This window comes from Pelmatolapia mariae, linkage group LG6 (genome assembly GCF_036321145.2).
Source record: "Pelmatolapia mariae isolate MD_Pm_ZW linkage group LG6, Pm_UMD_F_2, whole genome shotgun sequence".
Classification (NCBI taxonomy): domain Eukaryota; kingdom Metazoa; phylum Chordata; class Actinopteri; order Cichliformes; family Cichlidae; genus Pelmatolapia; species Pelmatolapia mariae.
Window position 1 is genome coordinate 29,480,810 of NC_086232.1, and position 24,043 is coordinate 29,504,852.

The following is a 24,043-nucleotide window of genomic DNA, read 5'->3' on the forward strand; positions in this document are numbered from 1 at the left end:
GTGCATTTTGTGCACGTCCTAAAATGCAAACAAACCCTGATTTCTGCTTGCTGCCCAGTAACAGGGTTTTTTTTCCAAGCCTGAAAATGGGTAATTAATTGGTAATTGCTACCAAGAATATTTGTTTTTAGCAGTATTAGGGTATAAATTGTTATTTTCTTTAGGTGGGCACCAAAAATCTATGGGGAAAAAAGAATGAGTGTGGCAGTGGGTCTTTAGGACACATGTGTTACTGCAGCGTGTGTGTGTGTGTGCGCGCGCGCGTGTTGTGTGTATATGTGTGTGTCAGTCAGTCAGTCAGTGTGCTGCTGGCCTGCCTGCCAGAGAGGGGAGTCGAGAGCTCTGCTGGGAACTACATGGTGCTCAATTTTTCAAGATGTCGTCGCTGGAACAGAGGCTGTCGAGAATCGAGGAGAAACTAAAGCAGGAGAATGAAGAAGCTCGCCGGAGAATCGACCTCAACATCGACATGAGTCCACAGCGGTCACGACCGAGGCCGAGTGAGTGTCCACTGGGGAGGACCGGGGTGTCGGTAACGGCCAGAATAGCAGGGGGAAAGATCGGAGCTGCGGGGCCGGAGAGCGGGGGGAGAGGAGAGGAGCGGAGGGAAGGAGTCGGGGCTGTTATGCTGCTGCTACCTTCATGCTAACAGGCTAGCTACATAAACAAACACAGGCTCAGGCTGGTCCGCTGATTTTATTGCCAAATTAATAATTAAATAAGTGGGACATTTTCTGTAGTGAGTAACGTAAAGGAAAAGTATACAAACCGAAGCGATGTTACGAAACATCTTGCCCGTAGACGTGTCCCTGAATCTGTTTTGATTCTGTCCTGTCAAACATGCTAAGCTAGCAGGCTAGCAGACTCTCTGATAGTCTGTGGCGGGGCCCAGCGTCAGAAAATTTAATGCAGTTTCAGTTTGCGCATGAAAAGCTGTGGTCCTGCCAGTCAGCCGCAGAGCATCTATACACTCTTACAACCTGCAAGCGGTACATTTGATCGTGATTTTTGCCATAGACTTTGTTTTAGTTGCCATTTTGATCTTGACGAAACATGCTAATTTGAGCAGGCTAAATAACGCTAGCTTTGGATACGCTAACTTAACGTAGGTTACGGCTTGGCTGTTGTGGCAAACACTGGTGCGACGTAACAAATGTTGTGAAAATTGAGATTTGTCGCACATATATTGAATGAAGCGCTCCCCGGGTGTTAGTGGACACAAACTCGGTGTCACAGGAGCTGGTGTTAGCAGTGATGTTGGGGCCCTTTCAGGCGAAAAGTCAAGCAGCAGGGAGGTCTGCAGCCTGTGTGGTTTACACACCAAAGCTCTTCATTATCTTTACATTCTTACCAGCAGACTTTCAAAGTGTTAGCAATCTGAACCCCTTATCATTTTTTTTCTGCAGATCTTGTTGTCCGTTCATTAGGTTCGAGACCACAAACCTTCTTTTTCCTCCTGTTATTTGAATTGTTTTTTATGAAGCTGATTATGTTGTCAAAAAGAGAGTGAATGCGTTAAATCCGAAGTTTTTTCTTATTGTTGAAATCTCATTTGAAGTCAACCTGCTAAAAATGTGCTCCCGTGGATTCAAATCCTGGTGATAAAGGTCATTTCTGCGAGATTAAAGCTTGATTTATTGCCAAAAAAGGTGCAAAATTGGCTTTTTTTCACCTTGTGTTATTACATGAAAAGTCTGATTGCCTCCCAGATTGACTCCATTAGAATCACTTGTTTTAACTTTGGCGTCATTAATGTCTAATGAAGCCATGCAAAACTTAGCCCATCATGACACTTTTCCAACACGACAGGCCCTCTGTGCTTTTTGATCCACCTTATTTTCTTGATAATGTCACAAATACAGGCAATGGTCACATAAAAATTGACTGAATAACAACAATAACTGTTTAAAAGCTACAACAAGATAAGTTTTATCCCCACTCTGTACTGACTGGAGATAAAATGTTCTTTTCTACAGAATTAGGATGCACCAGTCTAATATCTGGACAAAATATCGAAATATGATTCCTCCAGTGTTTAAATACTGCGGTTTTCCGGTTTAGGCGAAAATGGTGAAATCACCCACCAATGTGTACTTAAGGGCCCGTACCTCAGAGTATTTACTGAATGACGGTCAAATTTTGCATGGCTTCAGTAAATACACTAAAGTTACTGTATAAGGACAAAAAAACAGCTGATTATGAGGAGGCCGGATGGAGCTTTTTTTCAGATTTGACTGGTTTCATATGAAGTGACACAGTAAGCTACTGACCCACTTTTTCTTGAATCTTCAATACATGGCCTTATTTTAAATCCTGGGAAAAGAGTGCCAAAGAAAATATGAGAAATACTATGATTCATTAATGTTCAATGTAATTGATTTTAGTCTTCATGAGATTAATAGACAATAAGAAAAAGTTCAATTTAAGTTTAAACCACTCAAGTTATGTTGTGAAGAAATGAGCGAGTGATGTGTGTGTGGTGGGGTGAGGTTTTTTTGTTTGTTTGTTTTTGAGGGATTTTTATGATTTGTGTGTGTGCAAACATGTGCGATTGTCTCAGTAGAACACTGCAGTAATGTGCGTGTGTGTGTATTTTCTTTCCTCCGTCTAGTCATCGTGATCCAGCTCAGTCCTGCTCCAGCCCCTTCCCAGCGTGCAGGTATCATTCAGTCCATCGCTCTCTCTGCCACTGCACTCCCCCCACCTTACCAACACCTTTGTCCTCCATTGCATCATCCACTCCCTCCTCCTTCATCTTCTCTCTTTCTTGTTTTTTGTTTTTAATATAAATGCACACTTCTTTAGACCTATAAGACAAGAATAACTTTGGCTGCTCCTTACATTCTCAATAGTTTTCTTCGTTCTGGCCCTGCAAGTAAAGCCTAAAAAACACCTCGATACCACGACTTTCTCCACGTTTCTCTTAACATCCAGTTTAATTTAGAGGTTGAATGGATAGGGCTATGGTGAGAAATATGATACTGTATTTACAAATGGCAGCTAGTGTTAAATCTGCCCACCACCTAGTATGGGGTTATAATCGTTGTTTCGTCTAGGCAGACTAGAATAGACTTTGAATAACTCATAAAAGTAACTTATGTGAAAGGTATGGATTACCATCAGCAGGCCAGCTGAAAGGATGCACCGATCATACAATCTAAATATTGGATAATGGTGATAATACTGTGATCCAACAAGACAATGCTTTTTTTTTTCTCTAACCATTGTTATCATTGTTAAGTTTCACACTTGTGTGGAAGCTTTTCCTGGACTTCATACAAAGAAACATGTTTTCTGTCATCTCTGTTGAAGCAACTTTCAGCAGCTCTCTTATTCACAAGGGATGGTGGGTAGCTCCACATATTTGATTGGGTAGACTTTTACTCTGAATTACTCTTCCTGACGTAAGTTCAAAGCAGGGATCAACTCCATACAGCCATTTCACTTCACTTGTATCCTGACAGCTCTGCTTCCAACACGGGTTTGTGAGGAGCGGTAAAAGGAGGTGCGCTTGGACTGGGAGAAGGAAAGGACAACTGTAGTATTTACAACTGTAAATGAGAGCTATGCACAGTAGCCTGTGATTCTTACACTGAGATAGCGCAGATAAATTGGAAAAGCTGGATCGGTGCATCCCTGCTTCATGTGGTCATTCTACAGCTGAATCAGTTTAATCCACGTTTATGAATCCAGCGCTGTTATTTTATCCCGGCAGTCATTTACACCTCCTCTACACTCACATCATCCCTCCATCTTTCCATCTCTGCTCCTCCCTCTGTGTGAATGCGTGTCAGTGGCAGGGAAGTGTTGGTATGTGTTAATGTTCACAGTGTGTGTGTGGACATGTGTCGGATGATTAACCTGTGTTTCGCTGGAGGCAGAGAATCACGGTGCATGTGGCTTTTTTGCACGGCACGATGTTTTTTCTGTTTTTTGGGGGTTGTTTTATTTGACACAGTCTCTAATCCAGCATCCCCACTGGTCCGCCTGCAAGAGTGCTGCGAGCACTCCGGTCTCCCTCTCCCTCTCTCTCTGTTTTCTTTGTGTGTTGACTGAAGACTTGCCTTCCTGTCCAAGAGTGACTGTCTGTCTGACTTCCAGCCTCAGTCTGTGCTATGCAGTTTTGGCCGAATCTCTTCTGTCTCTCTCACATCGGATCGTTTGATGTTGTGTGTTTTCTCATCTTCTGGCACCCTCCCCTTCCTTTTGCAGCGGCACTGTGTGAGCAGGAGGCGGTGCAGCAGTGCCTGCGAGTATCTGTGTTTGTGCGTCTCTCCCTTCTCTCGCTCTGTCTGCTCATCAATCCTCCCATCCATCCATCTGGAGCCAGTCGAACTGTGGAGATGCAATTTGTGCCAAAGACCGCCTGAATCCTCCTTTCTTGTTACACTAACCCCCTCCTCTCCTTCACTAACTGGTTTTCCCCTTACAGGCTTCATTCATACAGGTGACTCATGGATCCAAACGCCCACTGGCTCTCTACAAAAAAAGATCCAAATCGTATTAACACCAACACTGCATGGTCCTTGAGATACGTTGCAAACTGGTTGCAAACCTTTAAGACGATGATGGGAGATTGCTGTTAACCTGTCTGTAATAATATTTACGTTCAGGGTGGTCACTGCAGCTGCTGACTTTCTGTCTGAGAATTTGGTGCATGACCGGTACTAATACTACTGCAGATTGTTTCTTCCTGAAATTCTTTAACACGTCTATTATTGGAGGATGAGTTTGTGCTTGTTTTGCATATGAACCTGATATTACACGGCTGGTGGCGTTTTAACATGTCCTTGAATGCATGATTTGGACCTGTCTTTATAAAGGGCTAGAAGCATCTGGTATTCAATGTTTGGATTTCCTTTGCAGTCAAACCACACCCACAGCGCTTTAACAGTTTAACCAAAATATTGTAAAATCATCTGCAGTTTTTTAAATTTATCAAAAGAAAAATAAGATGAAATGTGACTTCTCTTTTGTATTTGCTCTCACTAATCATTCATGTGTTTAGTCCCCCTTCAAGCCAGGAAAAGTTAAATAGTGCTGCCTGACTTTATTTAAATAATAGTCCTTTTATTTGATACTACAGTCTGTCGCCTTATTTTTTTTGTCATGTTTTAGGTTTAAATTCCTGCAGTTGGTTTTATGGTTAAGATAAGTCAGTACTTAATAAAATCTCAAATTGCTGGCAATCTAAGGACACATTAAATATGTGCTTCCTCATTACAGGGTTGACCCCCTGGTTCAGGTTTTCCTTTGCAGCGCAGGCTAATTAACAACCTTTTTTGGGGCAGGGGTTTGTGCTTGTACTGTTTCCCGCATAGATCGCTTCGTTCTAAGATCTCAGCGGCCGCTGTAATGACTAAAATACTTTCATATTCAAAATCGTGGCCTGAAGCGGTAAAAATGAAACCCGTGTTGTAATGAACTTGTAGTTTTCCTCTTAAAAACAAACTGTGACTCCCAAACTGTGCATTAAATCTGTGCAGTTTCTCTTTGTCTGAGAATAGTGCTCTGAGATAACCGTCCTGTTTGTTTTAATGTTGGGTCAGGACATCAGCGAAACCAAAACAAAACTGTAACACTCAAGGAGGGGAAAGAAAAAAAAAGTTCCAGTAATGACTAAATAATGTGCAGGATCTAGGTCATAGCGATGTAATGAGCAAACTCTTTGACCTCAGCAAGGATCATATCTTTCTTTTATTGTGCAGAGAACAGTGAGAATACCAGATTTAGGAGATAAGATTAAAAATGCCACATTATCGCCTTCTTTACTGGTGGTCAGCAGTTTTAAGTAGCTGCCATCCCTTTAAGCAACAGTATCATCATCCATCTTCTCCTTTCAGGGTCTAATTTTTCATGTCCCCTCTACCCCAGCGCTCCAGCTGCCCCTGGCTAACGATGGAGGCAGCCGTTCGTCATCTTCAGAGAGCTCGCCTCAGCACCACCCGTACCCCAGCCGCCCACGACACATGCTAACCCTGCCCACGCCTCCGTATGGCCTACAGAAGAGCCTAGAGAAGTACGTTCACGTTTTAAACGTGCTGTTCTGATTAAAAGAAAAAAAGCATTTACAGGTTTTACTGTGTCCTCGTGGTCCTAATGAATGAATGGTAATGGTTTTGATTTAAAAAAATCAGTAACCTTTCTGGGAGTATCCCAGTACTCACATTAATTTGTAAGACAAAGAAGGAACACAAAGAGTAGAAACACACTCTGTGACAGGTCATGATGTTGTGTGTTATGGATCTACATACAGAGTGTGGATGAAAGAGACTCTCAGTAATCCACTCCATTTATGAGTCAGGTCTCTCATCTGGCAGCGTAGGTTGTACGCACTTCCTGTTGCATTTCCTGACACTGATTTCTTTTCCTTTTTGCCCCCCCCCCCGCAGTGCAGAGATTGACCAGAAATTGCAGGAGATCATGAAACAGACGGGTTATCTGAAGATTGATGGGCAGGTGAGACACATGTTGTAGTTACAGAAGTGAAACTAAGAATGAGGACGCAGACGTGATGTGACTTTTGCTTTGTGTCAACAAAAATTCAAATCTGTGAGCTGACAGTTTTTAGCAAACGCTGTCTGTGCAACCAAACCTCAACGCTCAATCTTCTTCCAAAACAATAAAAACAATTTCTGAAAAAATAGCGTCTGGTACTCGGGCATGAATCAAACTATAATTGTGACCTCTCTCTCTCTCTCTCTCTCTCTCTCTCTCTCTCTCTCTCTCTCTCTCCTCCCCCCCCCCCCCCCCCCCCCCCCCAAAAAAAAAAAAAAAAAAGATTTATATCCTGTTACCAGGCCTGGTTAGTTGTACTACAGAGAAAATAGGAAAATAAATAGTAAATGGACTGGTTTTTATATAGCACTAAAGTACTCTACTTGAGTGCTCAAAGCGCTTTAATCAGTGTGTCTCATTCACACAAGCGGTATACTTACAGGTTACATGGTGTGTGTATGTACGCACGCTCTCTCCGGGTTCTCCAGCTTCCTCCCACAATCCAAAGACGTGCCCTTAGTAGGGTTAGGGTAATCGGTGATTCTTAATTTCCCATAGGTGTGCTAGCTGTCCAGGCTGACTCATTAAAGTTGTTCTTAATCTCTCAGTATTCAGGAAAAAAAGCTAGTGCCAGCTTGGGCCCTCCTTTGCCATCAGAAGTGCCTGAATTATCTCTAACATAACAAACATAACATAACAACAAGGTGCTGGAAACCTCTGAGATTTTGGTCCATGTTGACGTGACAGCGTCACACATTTGCTGCAGATTTGTCAGCTGCAGGTCTGTGATGTAAATCTCCACAATATCCCAGAGGTCCTCTATTGAGACCTTGTGACTCTGGAGGTCGTTTGAGTACACTGGAAGAAACCAGTTTGAGATGATTTGATGTGGTCTGTAATGTCACAGGGCCTGTCTGGCATCCAAAACCATGCCATGTTCAAAATCCACCTAATTCTCCATTCTGATGCTAGGTTAGAACTTCAGCAGGTTGTCTTGAGCATGTTTACATTCCTAAGTGCTGCTATGTGATTGGCTGATTAGAAATGTCATGAAGGAGCAGTTGAAGAGGTCCACCTAATAAATTGTCTGAGTGTATTTTAGTGTCCACATCCAGCATGTTCTTGGGAAGTGCACAGACTATCTGACAGCAAACAGAGCATCATGAAAACCAGCAACAACCTTGGTGTGTCTGCTGTTTGCTGAATAAGGTCTGGCCTTGTTTAGTTTGTGTGTTTTTTTTTTTTTTTTTTGTTTTTTTTTGTTTTTTTTTCTCCCTCTTCCAGCCTTCAGGTCTAGTTTCATACCGAGTGCCAGTCGGAGTTTGAAGATGCTTGAGAAAATTGTGTGACTCATTACTGCTCTCCAGATTGTTTGTTCTTCTTCTCATTAGCCCAAAGGCTCTGCTACATAATGCACTCAGTGAGCTGTCACTCACTGCAGCGCAGTCAACAGTGACTTATTTTTAACAAAGCAAGGCAATTACGCATCTTCTCACTGTTTGCTGCTATTCTTTAGCCTTGGCTGATCCACAGATCCAAGCGTTTGTTCTCAAGTATCACAGAGCAGTTCACTGTTGCTGCATGATGCGGAAAGTTTTCAGGTTGTTAAAGAGTTTGTATTTGTATTGTTTTAACATTTGAATCACTAAAATACTTGAAACACAGAGTCTGAAATGTTGTTTCAGCGGTATCCAGCAGAGGTAACAGACCTGTTTAGCGAGGGGGAGATCGGCAGCGGGACTTGTGGACAAGTCTTCAAAGTGCGATTCAAGAAGACGGGCCATGTCATTGCGGTCAAAGTAAGATAGTTGTTTTTGTTTTTTTTTAAATGGGCAAAAAAGAAAAAACAAACCAAAAAAATTCAAAGCCGATCAAAATGAAACACTATACACACAAATATTGCATTTGTCTTTGCAAGACTTGATAATAATGCAATAAATGGAGAACGAGGCGATGTAGGATTTTGAAATTCTTACCATTATGTATGTATGTATGTATAAAATCTCAGACAAGTCTGAATCCTGGTGACTTTCACCTCAATGTCAAGGTTTTTACAGTATTTCTAGCGGCTCATAAAGGGGTTCGGGTGAAGAGCTCAGCGTAAGAGTGAAGCTGGGACCCAGCCCCGGATCAGGATAGATGGCTGGACATGCCTGGCTCATCACATCACTTCATAATGTAGTTGCACTCATTCGTTTTGTTCCCCATTGTCAGAAAGTTAAAGGCGAAGGAAATTACTGATACTGGCTTTCAAATATCATCTTGGCCAGCCGTCTTTAAAGTGTTTGCAGCTGCAGATAAAAATAGATTTTTGATGACATTATCATACTGTGTGAAATTTATAATGGTGACATTTCTAAAATGTTAATGACAGAGGCAGGAAAAGTAGTGATTCGTGAAAGATCCCTGCTTCGACCCCCAGGAGGAGACATCCGGCATAAAAAATCTGCCAAGTCAAACATGTGGCGCTTCCCGCTGTGGTGACTCCTCAACTGCACTCGTGTGTTTGCGCTTGTAAAGCGTGGAAAATATCTGCACGCTAAACACAATCGTACATGGTTCTGCTGCAGAGCAGATACCCCTGCTTCTCAGAAGTTTTTGGACTAGATTGAAACCACAGCGTTATGGCGACTTAGCTTCGATGCTGTGAACACTCACATGGACACGTTTATTTGTACTTTCTTTTCTTGGATGGCTGGCCAGCTGAAATGTGGATCCCAGCTCAGTTACTTTGTCCTTTATTGTATGAACGCCTACATTTTATTTTTTAATCTTGGTTTTTGCAATTTGAATAAAACTGCGCTTCTTAATGTGAGTATTTTTGGTCTAACTGTAGCCCAAATGTTTTTGTCTGCTCATAGTAGATGATGGGAACGCACATTCTCTAACTTCAGGTACCATAATCAAAATACTGGGACTAAATCCAAACAGAGACCCAGAGATTGAAGGCACTCACACCAGGCTCTGCTCAGTGTAGTCTCACTATTTTAATTTTCCTTTGTGCTTTAATTGTGAGTAGTTTACCAACAGAGGAGCAGTTACAGCCCCATATAACAAACCTGCTATTAATGAGATCATTTAATTGTAGCCCTTCTGGGATGTTTAATAATTAGGCAGTCAGTCAAAGCACCAGAGGAGCCTTTGTTTTATTAAAGCCTACACCCGGCGCAGTGCCTGTGTTCATTTACGTTGTCTGTGTGTCACCAGCAAATGCGTCGCACAGGAAACAAAGACGAGAACAAGCGGATCTTGATGGACCTGGATGTGGTGCTGAAGAGTCATGACTGCCCTTACATCATCCAGTGCTACGGCGCCATAGTGACCAACGTGGGTGTTCCCAAAATACTTAACTGTTTGTAATCACAGCAATAAAATTATAGTACTGTAACAGTGGAGCCCCAGGTTTATTTTATATATCTGCACCCAGGGTGTTTTTGACTCTCTTATTTTAGTGAACTCCCAAGCTTCCAGACCTTAGCTACTAACTGTGTGTGTGCGTGTGTGCGCAGACGGATGTATTCATCGCCATGGAGCTGATGGGAACTTGTGCTGAGAAGCTAAAGAAGAGAATCCAGGGTCCCATCCCAGAGCGAATCCTCGGAAAGATGACAGTGGCAGTAAGTGGCAGGAACACACAAACCACTCTGCTGCTATGTACGTTTTTGTTCTTACAGTGTGTGTGTGTGTGTCCTCTGTAGATAGTGAAAGCGTTGCTGTACCTGAAAGAGAAACACGGCGTTATCCACCGGGACGTCAAACCCTCTAACATCCTGTTAGACGCTAAAGGTCAGATTAAACTGTGCGACTTCGGCATCAGCGGACGCCTCGTCGACTCCAAGGCCAAGACCCGCAGCGCTGGCTGTGCTGCCTACATGGCAGTAAGTGAAAACACACATACACACAGTCTAGCTGTTAAGGGGATGTGTGTACACTGCTTAAAAACTTTAAGACACACTTTAGCATCAAGTTATATTGATCTGGTCAGTTAAGTAGCCAAGATGGTTGTTAATTAGTTTCAGTTAATTAGTTATGTTACATTTGAGTCTGATGCCACCAGGCTTCACCTCAGGCGGTCCAGGAGCTAAGTGATGCCCTGAACCACATCTGGGAGGAGATCCCCAAAGGGGGTAGTCTCATTAGTTTACTTTGATTTTTGAGTGTCTTAGAATTCAACCCTGAGAACCTGTTATTGTTGCTGCTTTGTTGTGGACAGTGCTATGCAGGATAACTTGGTGAGAGTAGAAGATTTTAATAAATCAAGTATAGACGAACTGACTACAAACTGAGGGAACCACAGAGCAGCTTTAGTGGTGACTGTCACGATGGTGTAAGATAAAGCACAAGACTTGAACGTGTTCAAACTTTGAGAGTGTTTATGAGGCTGTGCTTGCAGAAATCCCACTCCACACAATGCACACTCTCGGGACAGCTAACCTTAGTGTTGCCTGTTCTTTTTTGTTTGTTTTTTTTCTCGTTCTTGCAGCCTGAAAGAATAGACCCTCCAGATCCCACCAAACCTGACTATGACATCCGGGCAGACGTGTGGAGCCTCGGCATCTCTCTGGTAAGTCTGTCATTTCAGTCTAAGGTGCTGCAGTGACTGTCAGTGGTGCCCTTGGTGGTAATATTTACGATGACACTTAAAGAAAGTTGCAAGATAAGAAGCAAATGTCAAATCCATTCACATTAAAACAGCTGTTTGAATGTGCAGCTGTGATGCATGAGGTGATGCAGTGATAAGATGTGGTAATAACGGCATGTCGCAAATCGACTAACATTTTTAACAAGTGTGGTCATAACTGCATCGGTTTCTAGTGGCTGCGAATACTGGGAGTTAAGTAGGTCAGATTACAAGTAGTGTCGACCAGCGTGTAGCATTTTGTGTGTGCGCGAAAACGAAAATTGTTCATGTCCAACCGTTTAGATTAGCAAATACGTTTCTATGAGCGGCAAATTATTGTTCTGCTAACATGAGAAAAAACATGCAACGCAACACGAGTGCATAAATTTGACCTGTGATGTTTAAAATTGATAGATTCTCTGTCTTATTACTTATCATGTTTTTTTTTTTTTTGTTTGTTTGTTTTTTTTTTTTGTTTGTTTGTTTTGTTTTGTTTTTTAATTGAATATAGTTTGTTATAACCAGATAGGAACGGTTAGCGTTGCGTATTAGTTGACACAAACTGTAATCTAAAAGTTCACTCTTGGGCTCAAAAACCAAAGTACAAAGTGACAGAAATGTTTTTGTTTCTATTTGTAGATCACTTGAGGGCATTAACAGGTTTCTTGTGGTTCTTCCAGGTGGAGTTGGCTACAGGACAGTTTCCCTACAAGAACTGCAAGACAGACTTTGAGGTTCTGACCAAAGTGCTGCAGGAGGACCCTCCTCTACTGCCTCTCGGCATGGGTTTCTCCCTCGACTTCCAGTCCTTTGTCAAAGACTGGTGAGTGAAAATTCCACTGTAAAGCTGGTGCTCACTGACAGCAGTCCACTCTAGAGCCATCATGTGATCAGGGTGATGACTGGACAGCTGTGTCCACATTAAGAGTAAACGTTTCTGTTCTCTCAGGCTTATAATTCATCTGTGTGCACGAATGTGATCATCTGTGGTGCAGTTTGTGTATATTTAAATGGGTGTTTTGTTGTTATTTGTCTTGTATTTCAGTCTTTCTGATCTCTTGTGTACTTCTGTAAAACACATGCCTAATTTTCCTGTAACAAAATGTGCAATAGAAATAATATTGATGCTAAGTTCATAAAAAATTTGCATAAAATGCATTTATCTCTCTATAGCCTCACAAAGGATCACAGAAAAAGGCCAAAATACCATCAGCTGCTGGTGAGTCGCCTTTTTTTTTTTTTTTTTTTTTTTTTTTAATGGTCGACCAAACTCTTTTAAATTACTCAAAGCACAACTGTAGGTAAATGCAATATTTATGCTTTTCTCCTCCATTATAGGAGCATAGTTTCATCCGGCGTTACGAGGTGCTTGACGTGGACGTGGCTGGTTGGTTTCAGGTGGTGATGGATCGCACCGAGTCGCCTCGCAGCAGCCAGTGTTACAGCCATCAGCATCAACTCCACTCGCTCTTCAGTAGGTAGCCTAGCCTCGACCAGCCTGGCGTCAGCTTAGCCGTACGCTAGACTAGCCTAGCTTTAGCTTTGCCAAGCCCAGACTCAGTCTATTCTAGTCTAGCCGTCCGCAGCTACGCCAAGCGCTACACCCAATCCCGTCTGTCCATCCCCCGGGGAAGAAGAGACCTGAAGATCCCACAGAGGAGGGAGGCACGAAGACTCAGTGGAGGACTCTGGATGGACAGATTAAGCGATGGAGCGACAGAGGGATGGATGGCTGACGCAGGTGGTTCTGGTTATTAGGGTGCTGAATCTGGACAGACAGACACGGGGTTGGGGGGGAGGGCGATGCACGCTGTAGTGAGCTTCATTTGGTTTAGACACTGTTAGCGCTCACCACGCTATCATCACATCACAGTGTGTGTTGCAGCCAGACACTCACATACAAACTGTGTGTAGCTTGTATATGCTTTTACATTTTCTCCTCTTTTCAGTAGTTTTACACACACGTCTGTCTGTCGCCGACATTGATCCAAGCCATTGGATTAGTAAACAGAGTAGTCACTACACACTGGAACAAAGCATCTGCTAGTTCAGCATAAACAAGCCGCTCTTGTACATAAACGATTTAGAGGAAAGAACAAAGTCTGGTGCAATTATGATTCTTCAGGTGTTTCTACCATCACACATTCTCAGGCTGTATCTATATGTAGTGTGTGTGTCTGTGTGCGTGTGTCTATGTCAGTGAGAGCATTTCTATGTATGGATAACTATAACGACTCACTCACCGGCTTTTAATAGTGAGGTTGTATTTCCTCGTTAATTCACCTTCACACTACAGCTCTAACACACAAATGAGAACAGATTAATCTGTTGGCTGTGCTTTTAATTTGAAAAGCTTTTGTTTGTTTGTTTGTTAGTTTTTTTAAATAGCATAATTTTTTGTGTTGGGGAGGAACAATGAAAAACACTCACAAAAAAATTAGCGTTGCATTTTAGCTTTATAGAAAATAAGTCGTGCATTGTTTTGAAGACGGGTTTTTTTTGGTGATCGATGCGTGCCGCGAGTACATCCACACTGACGTTTTTGTTTTAAAAGGTGTAGTTTTTACTACATGTGCGATGAACATCCACACAGTAAGCGTGACTTTTGAAAATGCAGCTGACCCAGTTTTACTTTGAAAACTCCTGCTGTAGTGGATCATGCTCTGTAATGTCACCATATTGGCTTTGCGACGACCTCCAGTCTATAGCCCAGGTTCACACACACATTTGGCTGTTAACGGGTCTGTAAATTAGGCAGCAGGGTATGATGAGGTACCTTCTGATTTGTCAGACATAAGCTGGAACTTGCAATACTAATCAGGAACTAATCAGAGTTCAGTTTATTTAGGCATTTAAAACACTACAAAAAGCTGCCACGTGTCATTCTTTTATTTGTACTTTCAACAAAAACAGAAATTTAACTAATTATGAGCCAATTTTAAAAATCCAAACATGCACAAAGTTTCTTGAAGCCACATAATTTTGTTTATTTCTGATGCCGCTGCCCTGAAATGCTACTCTGGAGATTCCTCTATATTGGCTAGGAGTGTGGTTTGTAATGGAGAGCCCACTTCCAATCAAGCTAGGTTGTAGCAGACCCTGTGCATGAATGTGAACAGTACAGGGAGAAGCTTTAGGAGTCGGAAACTGCGACAGTCTCTTGTGTTGCGTTCAGAAGCCGTCTCGCCTCATTCGTCCAAGCGGAAAAGCTTCTTGCTGTTGGCTTTGTTGCTCTGGAGTATTTTCCTGAAGCTACCGGCCCTCTGCTTCCTGTTTACACTGGCACACTTGTTCACGTTGTATGCGAAATATCAGCGTGATATAGTGTTACAGGCGTGTTTAGTGTAGACGGAGATTTTTAATGAAAAACGCGGTTTTAAAATGAAACGTATTAGTGTGGATGTAGCTTGAACTTCTTCTGGAAGATTGAAAGTTGAAAGATTTAATAAATGTTACAAGAGAGAGAGCAGCTGGGTGATTTTAAAAAATGGGAGCGTTTTTGTTTTTTTGTACAGAGAATTTAAAAGGTGTAGATCTTATGACCTGTGGAGTATTTCTTTACTTCACTCTCTGTTCGTCTACCTCTTCCTTTTTGTCCACCTCTCTGCCTGCCTCAGCTGCTTAGTGTGACGTAGTGCTCCACAGTGTTCTTAGACCAAAGGCTGCGCGTGGGTTGTTGGCGGAGGCTGAGAGATTTCGATTTGCTCCTGCAAACCTTCAGATATTAAGAAGCCATGGCGAGTCTGAGCAGTGCTGGTGTGTTGTTTTTTTTTTTTTTTGTTGTTTTTTTTTTGTTTGTTTGTTTGTTGTTGTTGTTGTTTTTTTAGGAGGCTAAAACTGTCAGGCTGGGGCCTGTAATTCCACTTTGTTGATCATTATCCTGTTTTTACCGAGCTTTTGGATAAATATCAATGATATGCCATCAATTTCTGCTGATTTATCTGAGTAATTTCTTTTTCCCCAATTTTTCTTTTATTCTTCAGCTGCACAGTGGATTACTGGACTGATTTGGTTTCATTATTATATACTGAGAACAAGAAAGCCGCAAATTGTTACAGTCAAGATGTAAAAGATGACTAGGAGGTGGAAAAAAGAGGAGTTGTTACCTTTTGCAGAATTACTTTAATTGATTAGGTAAAAAATCCCCATTCAAAGCTTCTTTTTTTTTCCACTCCCTGTTTATTTCTACAAAAGAAAACAGGCTGACCACTGGCACGTGAGTTACAGTTTGAGAACCCAGCTTAAAGGATTGTAAAGGATGTGTGTACATATACTGTGTAAACGTGAGTGCAAGTCTACATAGGCCGACTGAGTAGAGCGCTAATATCTCCCTTCTTGCGGGACCACAGCCAAAGCATGCTAGATGTTCAGACTACATCCCACAAACACCAAATCACTGCTAGACAGAACAGAGGAGAGGCGATGACGGAGAGGGGGAAACGCGAAGTCAGAGAGACGGAGAGGGGTCCGGGAATGTTGTCAAGATGGTAGAAATGAGTGTGGGGCAACGTGAGGTGATGGGGAGGACAAAGAAAGCGTGGTGGCAAGTTCAAGGAAAGTCGGAGACAAGCTGAGTGACAGGAAGTAAGTGTAAGAGAGGAAGCAGTTTCACACAGGAGTGCTGAGCTCTGAGGCTAGCTGTTTGTTTTTGTTTGTTTCGGGGGGGTTTTGTAAAGAGCTTTCATGGTGTTACGCCAACCTACCAATTCTGATTTTAGCGATTTAGCGTGTTGCGTTTGTGACGTTTACTGTTCTGTTCGGACTGTTATTTATTTGCATTGCTGCTGCTGCTGCTACTTTTTTTATTGCGTTAGACGCTGCTGTCACTTCTTTTCCCCAAAGGACGAATATTTTATTCTTGTTCTTTTAAGCCAAATAAGTGAAATAATGCAATGTCGATACACGTGTTACCAAAAAAAAGCAAGTCTGAAGAGAGCAAAAGCAAGTGAGAGAAGCTTGGATAGATTAGAGAAGGAAGTGCAGAAAGGTTGGCTTCATGCAAGTACTAACTCACACCTCACCTCAAATGTACCTCTTGTGTGTATTGAAAGCAGTTAATTGTCATATCCTGATGCCGCACTACACACTACTACTCTGTACAGTGTAGATATGATTTGGGGGTTGGGGGGTGGGCGGGTCTGTCTGTCTGTCCAGATGCTTTGTGCCACATCCATCCAACACTCTGTCCATCCACTCCTCCATCTGTCTGCAGGTCGCCTGCAAGCTTGACAACCTTGATAGTTCACACCAAAGGTGACCACAACTTAACAAAAAGACGAAAGAGCGTTGTTGTTATCATTATGAGTCTTGTTATTGACATTATAATTGATTACTCTTAGCTATGATTATATATGAAATCTCTCTAGCTAGTGGGAGAGGATGTGTGTGTATGTGTGTGTGTGTGGGGGGGGGGGAGTATGTCCCATGTATGTGTCATATACAGTACAGAGGGAGACTGGTGCAATAATACATGACCAGCTGGCTCAAACTCACCGCGGGCCTGGGTCAGGAACTGAGCTCACCTGACTCTTGGCATCACTGAGCACCTGAATGTTAGCCGTTCTGGATAAGCGGTGTCACACCGCTGCTACACAACTGGCTCTGTTAGCTCTGGGCTTACCGATCTGAGTGTGTCCTCTTCAGTCAAGTTATTGAAGCTGCAAAAAAGGTGTTAAAGGTTAAGAGGTATACCGTTAATGTAAAACATTAAAAGTGACATATTGTGCTCATTTCTAACTCCATATTTTTAGTAAGAGAATCAACTAGAGTAGCTTTGCACGATTCAGCTTCTAAGCCCCACCTCCTTATAACCATATAAGGAAATATGTTCCGAGCTGACATCAGATATGTAGGAAAGTGATTATCCACTAGTGTTACAGTATCAGCAGAAAATAAAGCATAATGGGAATTGGAAGCACATATTTCCTTACTTGGCTAAAATAATGCTGATAATTTAAGAAGACTCATCAACACAAACTGAAATTAATGTTTGATTTATAACCAATATTCTCACACACTGACCTTTAATGTCATGTCTACAGAATATGCTGCGTCTTTAAAATACACTTATTGATAATTCAGACCCAATTAGAGTCTTTCTTTAGTTTTTATCTGTAGATGCTGATTGATTAGGTTGCTGGTTTGGTAAGCTCGGTCCAGGTTGTTAAATGTTTCTGAATGATGACTCCGGTGTGATCCGATCATGTTAATTAGTCCCAGTTAAAGGTGGGCCAGCTTTGTGATGCAGAAAAAACCCGGCTTAATCCTGACTCACTGACCCAGGCCTCTGAGCAGATGTGAGGTGGAGTTGGCCTGACTCCGTTAGTTCAGCCGTTCTCTGGTTTTAATACAGACACCGGATGTGAGCTGGAACTGATTTAAAGTGGTGCACACTTCCATACGATGGGTGAACCCCCCCCCCCCTCCAAAACTATTATATACAGCCCTGGTTCTGGTGCTCTGCCATCACAGCAGCCTGAGCTCTTCTCATCGGTGCAGTTTCAAATACAAGCTCGGCAGTACACGCCGCACTTCCTATTCAGCGCTCAGTGTTCAAACTGTGCGTGCATGCGTGTGCCTCGGCTAACTCGTGATAAAGCTGGACCCAGTCTCCCGCTGTCGAGGTTCTCTGTTATTAAGCTGACATGTATTTCACAAACACGCGCACACACTTGCCGACCATGCCGTTGGTGTGCATTTCCACTTGGTTGACTGATGGTGCCACACACCACCTTTAAATCCTGTCACATGTAATTGCTTGTATGTGTGTTTGTGTGAGAGTCGAGGGGGGGAATTAAACATCTGATTACTAAACTACACACACACACCAAATGTATAAAGTTATCCCATTCTACACAGCAATGCTGGCTACTGCCGATAGTGGCTTTATGTGTATATTAGCTTGTGAGGGAGTCTGTGTGTGCGCGTGTGTGTGTTGTAACCCCATCTGTAAGTAAACCAAATATCATTTTCACTATGCAGTCATTCAAACCATGTCAGCTTGCTTCAGATCTGTTTGTTTTTAAAATTTGTTTTCATCTGGTGAGGTGGGGGGGAGATGCTTCATGTACATACAGAGTTGGCATCGATGCATTTTTAATTTTTTTTTTTTTTTTTTTTTTTTTCTCCCCCTTCTCGAGCTCCACCTCCCTCCCTCCCTGTGTGATTAATATCACCGGCTTCAGCGAGAAAGCAAGAGAGATGTTTTGAATGAGCTGACAAATATTTAAGGAATGTATTGGGGTCGGGGAGGGACGAGGGGGGGGGTCAGACTGGGGTTTGTAGTTTGTTTTTGTCTTTTTTGTTGTTGGTTTATTTTTGGGTTTTATTGGGGAGGGGGGAGGTAACAGATCAATGCTGTAAAGTATATCGATTGCATGTTATTGTCACCGCTGTAACTGCCATTGTTTTGTTTTTATTGTTTCTTTGTTTTCTTCCAAGACAATGGTCGGTTGGGACGGGGATGCACAAAACTTTATTCTTATTTATGATTTTTACACGTGTACTCTGTATTTTTGCTTTTGCAACAAAAAAAGTTGAATTTCTGTGTAATTAGGAAAAGAGAAATTTTATTTTTATTTTTATTTTTTCTCCCCCAACATACTTTTTCACTTCAGACCCGTCACTATGTGTTGAGGAGGATGAGGAGGAGCTGGATCTTTATTAGCAGACAGTGTTTGTCCTGTTTTCGCCTCGTTCGTGTGCACAGTTTCTCTTTTCAGTTAGCCGCGTGAGCGCGTGGAGAGTGTGCGTGATGGTTAATCGTCTACCAAAAGTCTTTTATTGATGGTGATTATTATTATTAGCTTTTATTTTTATTTTTTTTTTATTTTTTATTATCATCACAATTACTATTATTACTGTTTTTATTATTGTTGTTAATATTATTATTATTCAGGGCAAAGATGACACCAAATTGAACAAGGAAATAAGTGGGTGATCGAGAGCGGGGCGGTCCGTCTTTCTAAAGGTTTCTTTTTATAGGCGAGGTGGAGCAGTTGGTTTTTCCCGTTACGCTGTAGTTGGTCTGTCCACCTTTGTCAAACCGCCACGTAAAAGATGACCTCTGAACTCAAAGTCTGATAGTATTTTTATTTTTTTTATTATTATTTTGATTGTTATAATATATTGTTTTTCTTTTGATCAGATATCATGATCAGTTTATTTCTTGTTACCCCAGTTCGGGTCATAAATTGTGTGCTGGTTTTTTTTGTTGTTGTTGTTGTTGTTGGGGGTTTTTTTTTTTTTTTTTGGTTTGGTTTGGTTTGGGGGTTTTTTGGTCCCTTCTTTTATTTTATTTGTATTTTTTTTTTATTATTATTATTCTTTCTGGTTTGCTGTAGTAGTGAGCTGATGGTAAAACACCAGAGCTTTTTTTTCTTTCTTTTTTTTAATTGCTGAGACTGTTGTGACTGATGTTGCACTTGTGATGGTTTTATTTTTGTTTTGTGTTGCAGATTGTTGTGCAGACAGGAGGAGAATATTGGGTGTTTTCCTTATTTTCTAAGAGTCACAGCAGTTATTTTATCAATCATATAAATCTGTGAGACAGAGCAAGAAGATGATTCAACAGTGTATTTTTCTCACTGGTATTTATTTATTAGTCATTTGTATGTTATTTGTCTTTGTTTTTTTTTATGGTTCTTTTTAATATGTTATTTTTATTTTTATGTGGAGGGCAAACAGGATACAAGGCAGAGGAGTAGACTCTCTATTGGCATTTTTACCGTCGTGTACAGAAAGCTAAATGTCGTGCTCGATCACCACACTAATGTACAGTCTGCTCGGTAGGTTAAAAGGTTTTTTTAGAAGAAGAAGAAACATGCAGCACAGTAAAAATCACTCTTTCTGGTTTTACTGTGACTCCCAGATGATTTTGTTTGCTGTTTACCCTCTCAGAAGACCCCATCAGACTCCTCGTGGTTTGGAGCAACTGCATGGTGTGTTTGATTCAAGTGCTTCGCTAATTATTCACAGTTAAGTTGTTTGAATTTGGATGGTTTTAATCAGTGGATGCCACCCTCAGCACTGACTCTCTTTACAAATGTATAGCTGGTGATAGCTACTTTAATAGTGGACTGATTGGCTTGTTGTTATGACAGTGAGGTTGGGACATGCCTGCTTTGAAAGGTTTTTGTTGCCTGTTCCTTCTGAATTGTCAGTGTAGACTGCATGATTTTGCTTGTCAGCGTGGTGAGGGGGGTAAGAGGACTGACTTCAAAGGCTTCATTTATGTATACACACGCACCGATTTATTGTCTTGACCGTTGTATCAGTCAACACAGCTTTACTGCCCATTTCCTGTCTTTTTTTTTTTCTTTTTTGGTTTTTGTTGGTTTGTTTGTTTTGTTTTATTTTTTTTGTTTTTAGCTGTATTTCATCCCCCTCCCGAGTGTCATTTCAAATAAAATAAATGCCATTATATTGTGAATACCTCAGGATCTCTTTGGAGTAAAAAAAAAAACATAATAAAACACATAAAAATCAAATAAATAAATAAAAACTCATAAAAAAAAGTTTGTCTTGTGGTATTTTTCTCTTCTTCGAAATATCCTCACCTGTCTGCATCATACCAAAAACAAGAAATCCGTTCAGACTTGAGGAAAAATAATTATTGATGCTCACAGTGTTTTCAAGTGTCAGAACATGGGTAGGAAGTAAAACATCTCAAAGACTCCGGAAGGTAAACTAGTAAAAGATGTCCCTAAAGACCCCAGAAGAACTGCCAAGTCAGGACTTGTAGTCTCAAAGAAGAGTCACCAGAGCTCTGCACAAGATTGGACCGCGAGGTTGCAGACCAAGAAAAAAAGACTCCACTTCTGCAGAAGAGACACTTTCAACCCAGACTGAAGTACACCAAGGACACCGTCTGCACAGTGAAATACGGTGGTGGGAGTATTATGTTGCGGGGATGTTTAAGTAAATCTGGAACTGGGAGTCTCCTCAAGATTTTGCAAAGAAATCCTCAACCAGTGAGCAGAAAACGTGTTTCTGGGCCATTACTACCTCCAGAACACAAAGTGAACGTTACCGACTGGCCTGCAGAAAGCCCGGGCTTGAAAGCCATCAAATCAGCATTTGGGGAAATAATAATTTTCTTGGAGAGGATAATTATTCTGAGTTTATGTACACCTTGCTAGGACTGAACCATCTAACCTTCCTACCCGCCTTAACTCTTCGTGTCATAGATTTAACGAGGGGCCGGAAACATTCCTCTGAGACTGGTCCACTGGGATGATAGCATCGCACAGTGTCTGCAGATTTATTGGCTGCACATCTGTGATGTGAATCTGCTGTTCCGCCACATCTCAAACAGAAGATAAGACTTTATTGGTTCCACACAGAGCGGATTTACTTCTGTAGATTTCTGGTAAGAAAATGTAGAACAAGAAAGAAAAGAGTGTTAAAATTTAATAAAGAAAACGGTAGCAATCATGCACAGAAAGAAATAGACCACACACAACAGGCAGCAAGAACTGCTACCAAGTATTTGCAGTGCCTGATAATGAGTGTCTCACTGTGGAGGAATTTAGGCCCACTTTAATCGCGGAATTGTTTTAATTCCACCACTGGAGTATTTTTTAAGCATGGATGGCCTTTTTAAGGTCATGCCAAAGCATCTCGATTTGATTTAAGTTTAGACTTTGAGCCATTCAGAGCCATCCAAGAGTCATGTATGAGCTCTTGGAGTAATTTTAAAAGGCTGATCACTCCTGGGAAGGTTGAGCGTAGTTCCAAGTTCTCTCCGTTTTTAGATATCAGCTCTCGGACTGATAGATGTCAGTGAACTTTGTCTCTTAGGTGTTTCTTTACATCGGAGCGTGGTGTGTTGCATTGAGATTATTTTAGCCTACTTCACTTTGTCAGACAGATTCTGTTTAAGTGATTTTTTGGGTGAGTGTAGTAAGGTTGAACTCGGCTTTCCTAAAAAAAAGTGATTAATCACGGTTAATTCATGACTCCATCCATCTAAAGTGAAGGTAAAAGTGAAGGCAGACACACTTATCCTCTTCCTCCTGTGGCATCTGCACATTCCCCTCACAGGAAAAATTTACCACAGTTGCATGCATGACAAGACAGAACAGGACTTGGCATGACTCTGCTTCTGCTCATATGATTAAAAGCTCCCACTGAGCAGATCATGCCGAGTACTACGCAGGAATAAACAGAGTAAGATCACCTTTCAGTCACTCCATAATAGGCTGCGTGACTAATACGAGTCTTTGTCTTGATTTCAGAAGTAGAAGAAGCTGCATTATATGTGAGGTGATGTAACTACAGACTGTGCCCCAAGGAAGCAAAAATAAACCACCAGCATAACGACTGAGTGAGCTGACAGCTCTGGAAACTCTGCAGGCTTGTGCAAAAGGGTTAAAACGTGCTGGAGGTGGAAAGTTTCCCCAAGTTTCACATGATGATGTGTGATAATTACGTGAAAGGAAAATCATTGGAGTGGTAGCAGTCAGCATTGAACTTTATGAAGTGGAGGTTGAAGCCTCGTGAACATGAATATTCTGTATTTTTATAGAGAAGAAAAGACATCTCTGTCGCAACATAAAACAGAATCTTTCTAAAGATGTTGTTTTATGACTTGTAATTAATCACAGCACCGTGTGGCTTGAGGCGCTCTTCATTTCTTTATCCGTTGGTAGAAAAATGTGAGGGAAAGTTAGTGAAATGTGTAAAGACATACATGGAAATAAAGGATGTAAGACAAAAGAGAGTGTGTACAATTCTAATGAGCCTGAATTCTCGTGAACTTTCTATTCTTTGTAACTTCTTTAAGTAGTCTTCAGGAAATGTTCTCCAGGCTTCTTGAAGGACATTCAGAGCTCTTCTTTGGATGTTGGCTGCCTTTTGTTCTGTTCTCTGTCAATGTGATTGCCACACTGCTTCAATAATGTTGAGGTCCAGGCTCTGGAGGAGGCCAATCCATGACTGATAGTGCTCCATTGTGTGCCTGTGTTTTTTTTTGGTTTTTTTTAAATATGTTTTTATTGCACTGGCTGTGTGTTTGGGATCAATATGATGCTGAAGAATGAAGCCATTGCCAATCAGATGCTTTCCAGATGGTATTGGATGGTGGATTAAAATCTCACGGTACTTTTCTGGGTTCATAATTAGATTCATCTCTCCATCAGGCCTGATTTTCAGTCCAGGTCTTGTGTAATTAGGCACACCTCAACCTTTGCTCCCCATTTTTCTTCCACTGAGCCTCTGATGAGGCTCCATTGAAGAGTAGATGGATCAGCTGAAGGTGTGGAGGCACCTCACAGGTCCTGTGTCAGCTCTTTGTTGTTTCTTTCCCCATATCTCTTAACAACAAGACTTTGAGATGCTGATCATTTGCTGTAGATTGTTTTTAGACCCTTCACTTCTTCTGTTCTCCATTTGTCCAGTTTCTGCAATTTTAAGGACACACTTTACACTGTGCCAAGATATGCCAAATTTTGGGTTAACAGCTGTTTGGGATTGACCTAGTTGGTCCAAAAATACTATTTCATCATTTTGTCAGACTCTGTTAACATTTTCTGTAAATTCAGCCAAAGAAATTTGAAAGAACTGTGTGTTTTTGCAGCAGGGTGCTATAGCAACAAAGAGCCTAAAGACACAATTTAAATTTTTTGTTTAGTTTCTGTTATGTGCAGATACAGCACTGGTTTATCCCTTGGGTTAGGTAACATTTTATGCTTGAAGGATTCACAGATCAGTGTTAAGGAATCCTAATAAATGACTGGACTAAAAACAAGTGAAAAAGGAAGCAATGTCCAAAGAAAAAGTTTGGAGGATCTTCAGAAAGCCAGGAGAACCTGCAAAAGATTACAAGAAAATGTGTCTGCTTGGAAGCAAAATATGAAGATATGAAGGATGGCTCGGGACTTTTTCACAGTAAAACTGAATTTATTGACATTGTTTCTTGTTCAC

General features: G+C 41.5%; 1 protein-coding gene across 2 annotated transcripts; it reads left to right on the plus strand.

The window, feature by feature from the left end:
* Positions 1 to 376: 376 nt before the first annotated feature.
* Positions 377 to 12,890, plus strand: map2k7 (mitogen-activated protein kinase kinase 7). 2 transcript variants are annotated; one of them, XM_063475380.1, is made up of 12 exons: positions 377 to 500; positions 2,612 to 2,659; positions 5,875 to 6,019; positions 6,393 to 6,459; positions 8,184 to 8,297; positions 9,706 to 9,825; positions 10,008 to 10,115; positions 10,197 to 10,376; positions 10,982 to 11,062; positions 11,800 to 11,942; positions 12,293 to 12,338; positions 12,458 to 12,890. In XM_063475380.1, exons 1-12 carry the CDS (start codon positions 377 to 379, stop codon positions 12,599 to 12,601), a joined length of 1,320 nt encoding a protein of 439 aa, XP_063331450.1. In that variant the 3' UTR covers positions 12,602 to 12,890. The 2 variants fall into 2 exon arrangements, with proteins under 2 accessions (XP_063331450.1, XP_063331451.1); XM_063475381.1 differs by lacking the exon at positions 2,612 to 2,659.
* The last annotated feature ends 11,153 nt before the right edge of the window (positions 12,891 to 24,043 follow it).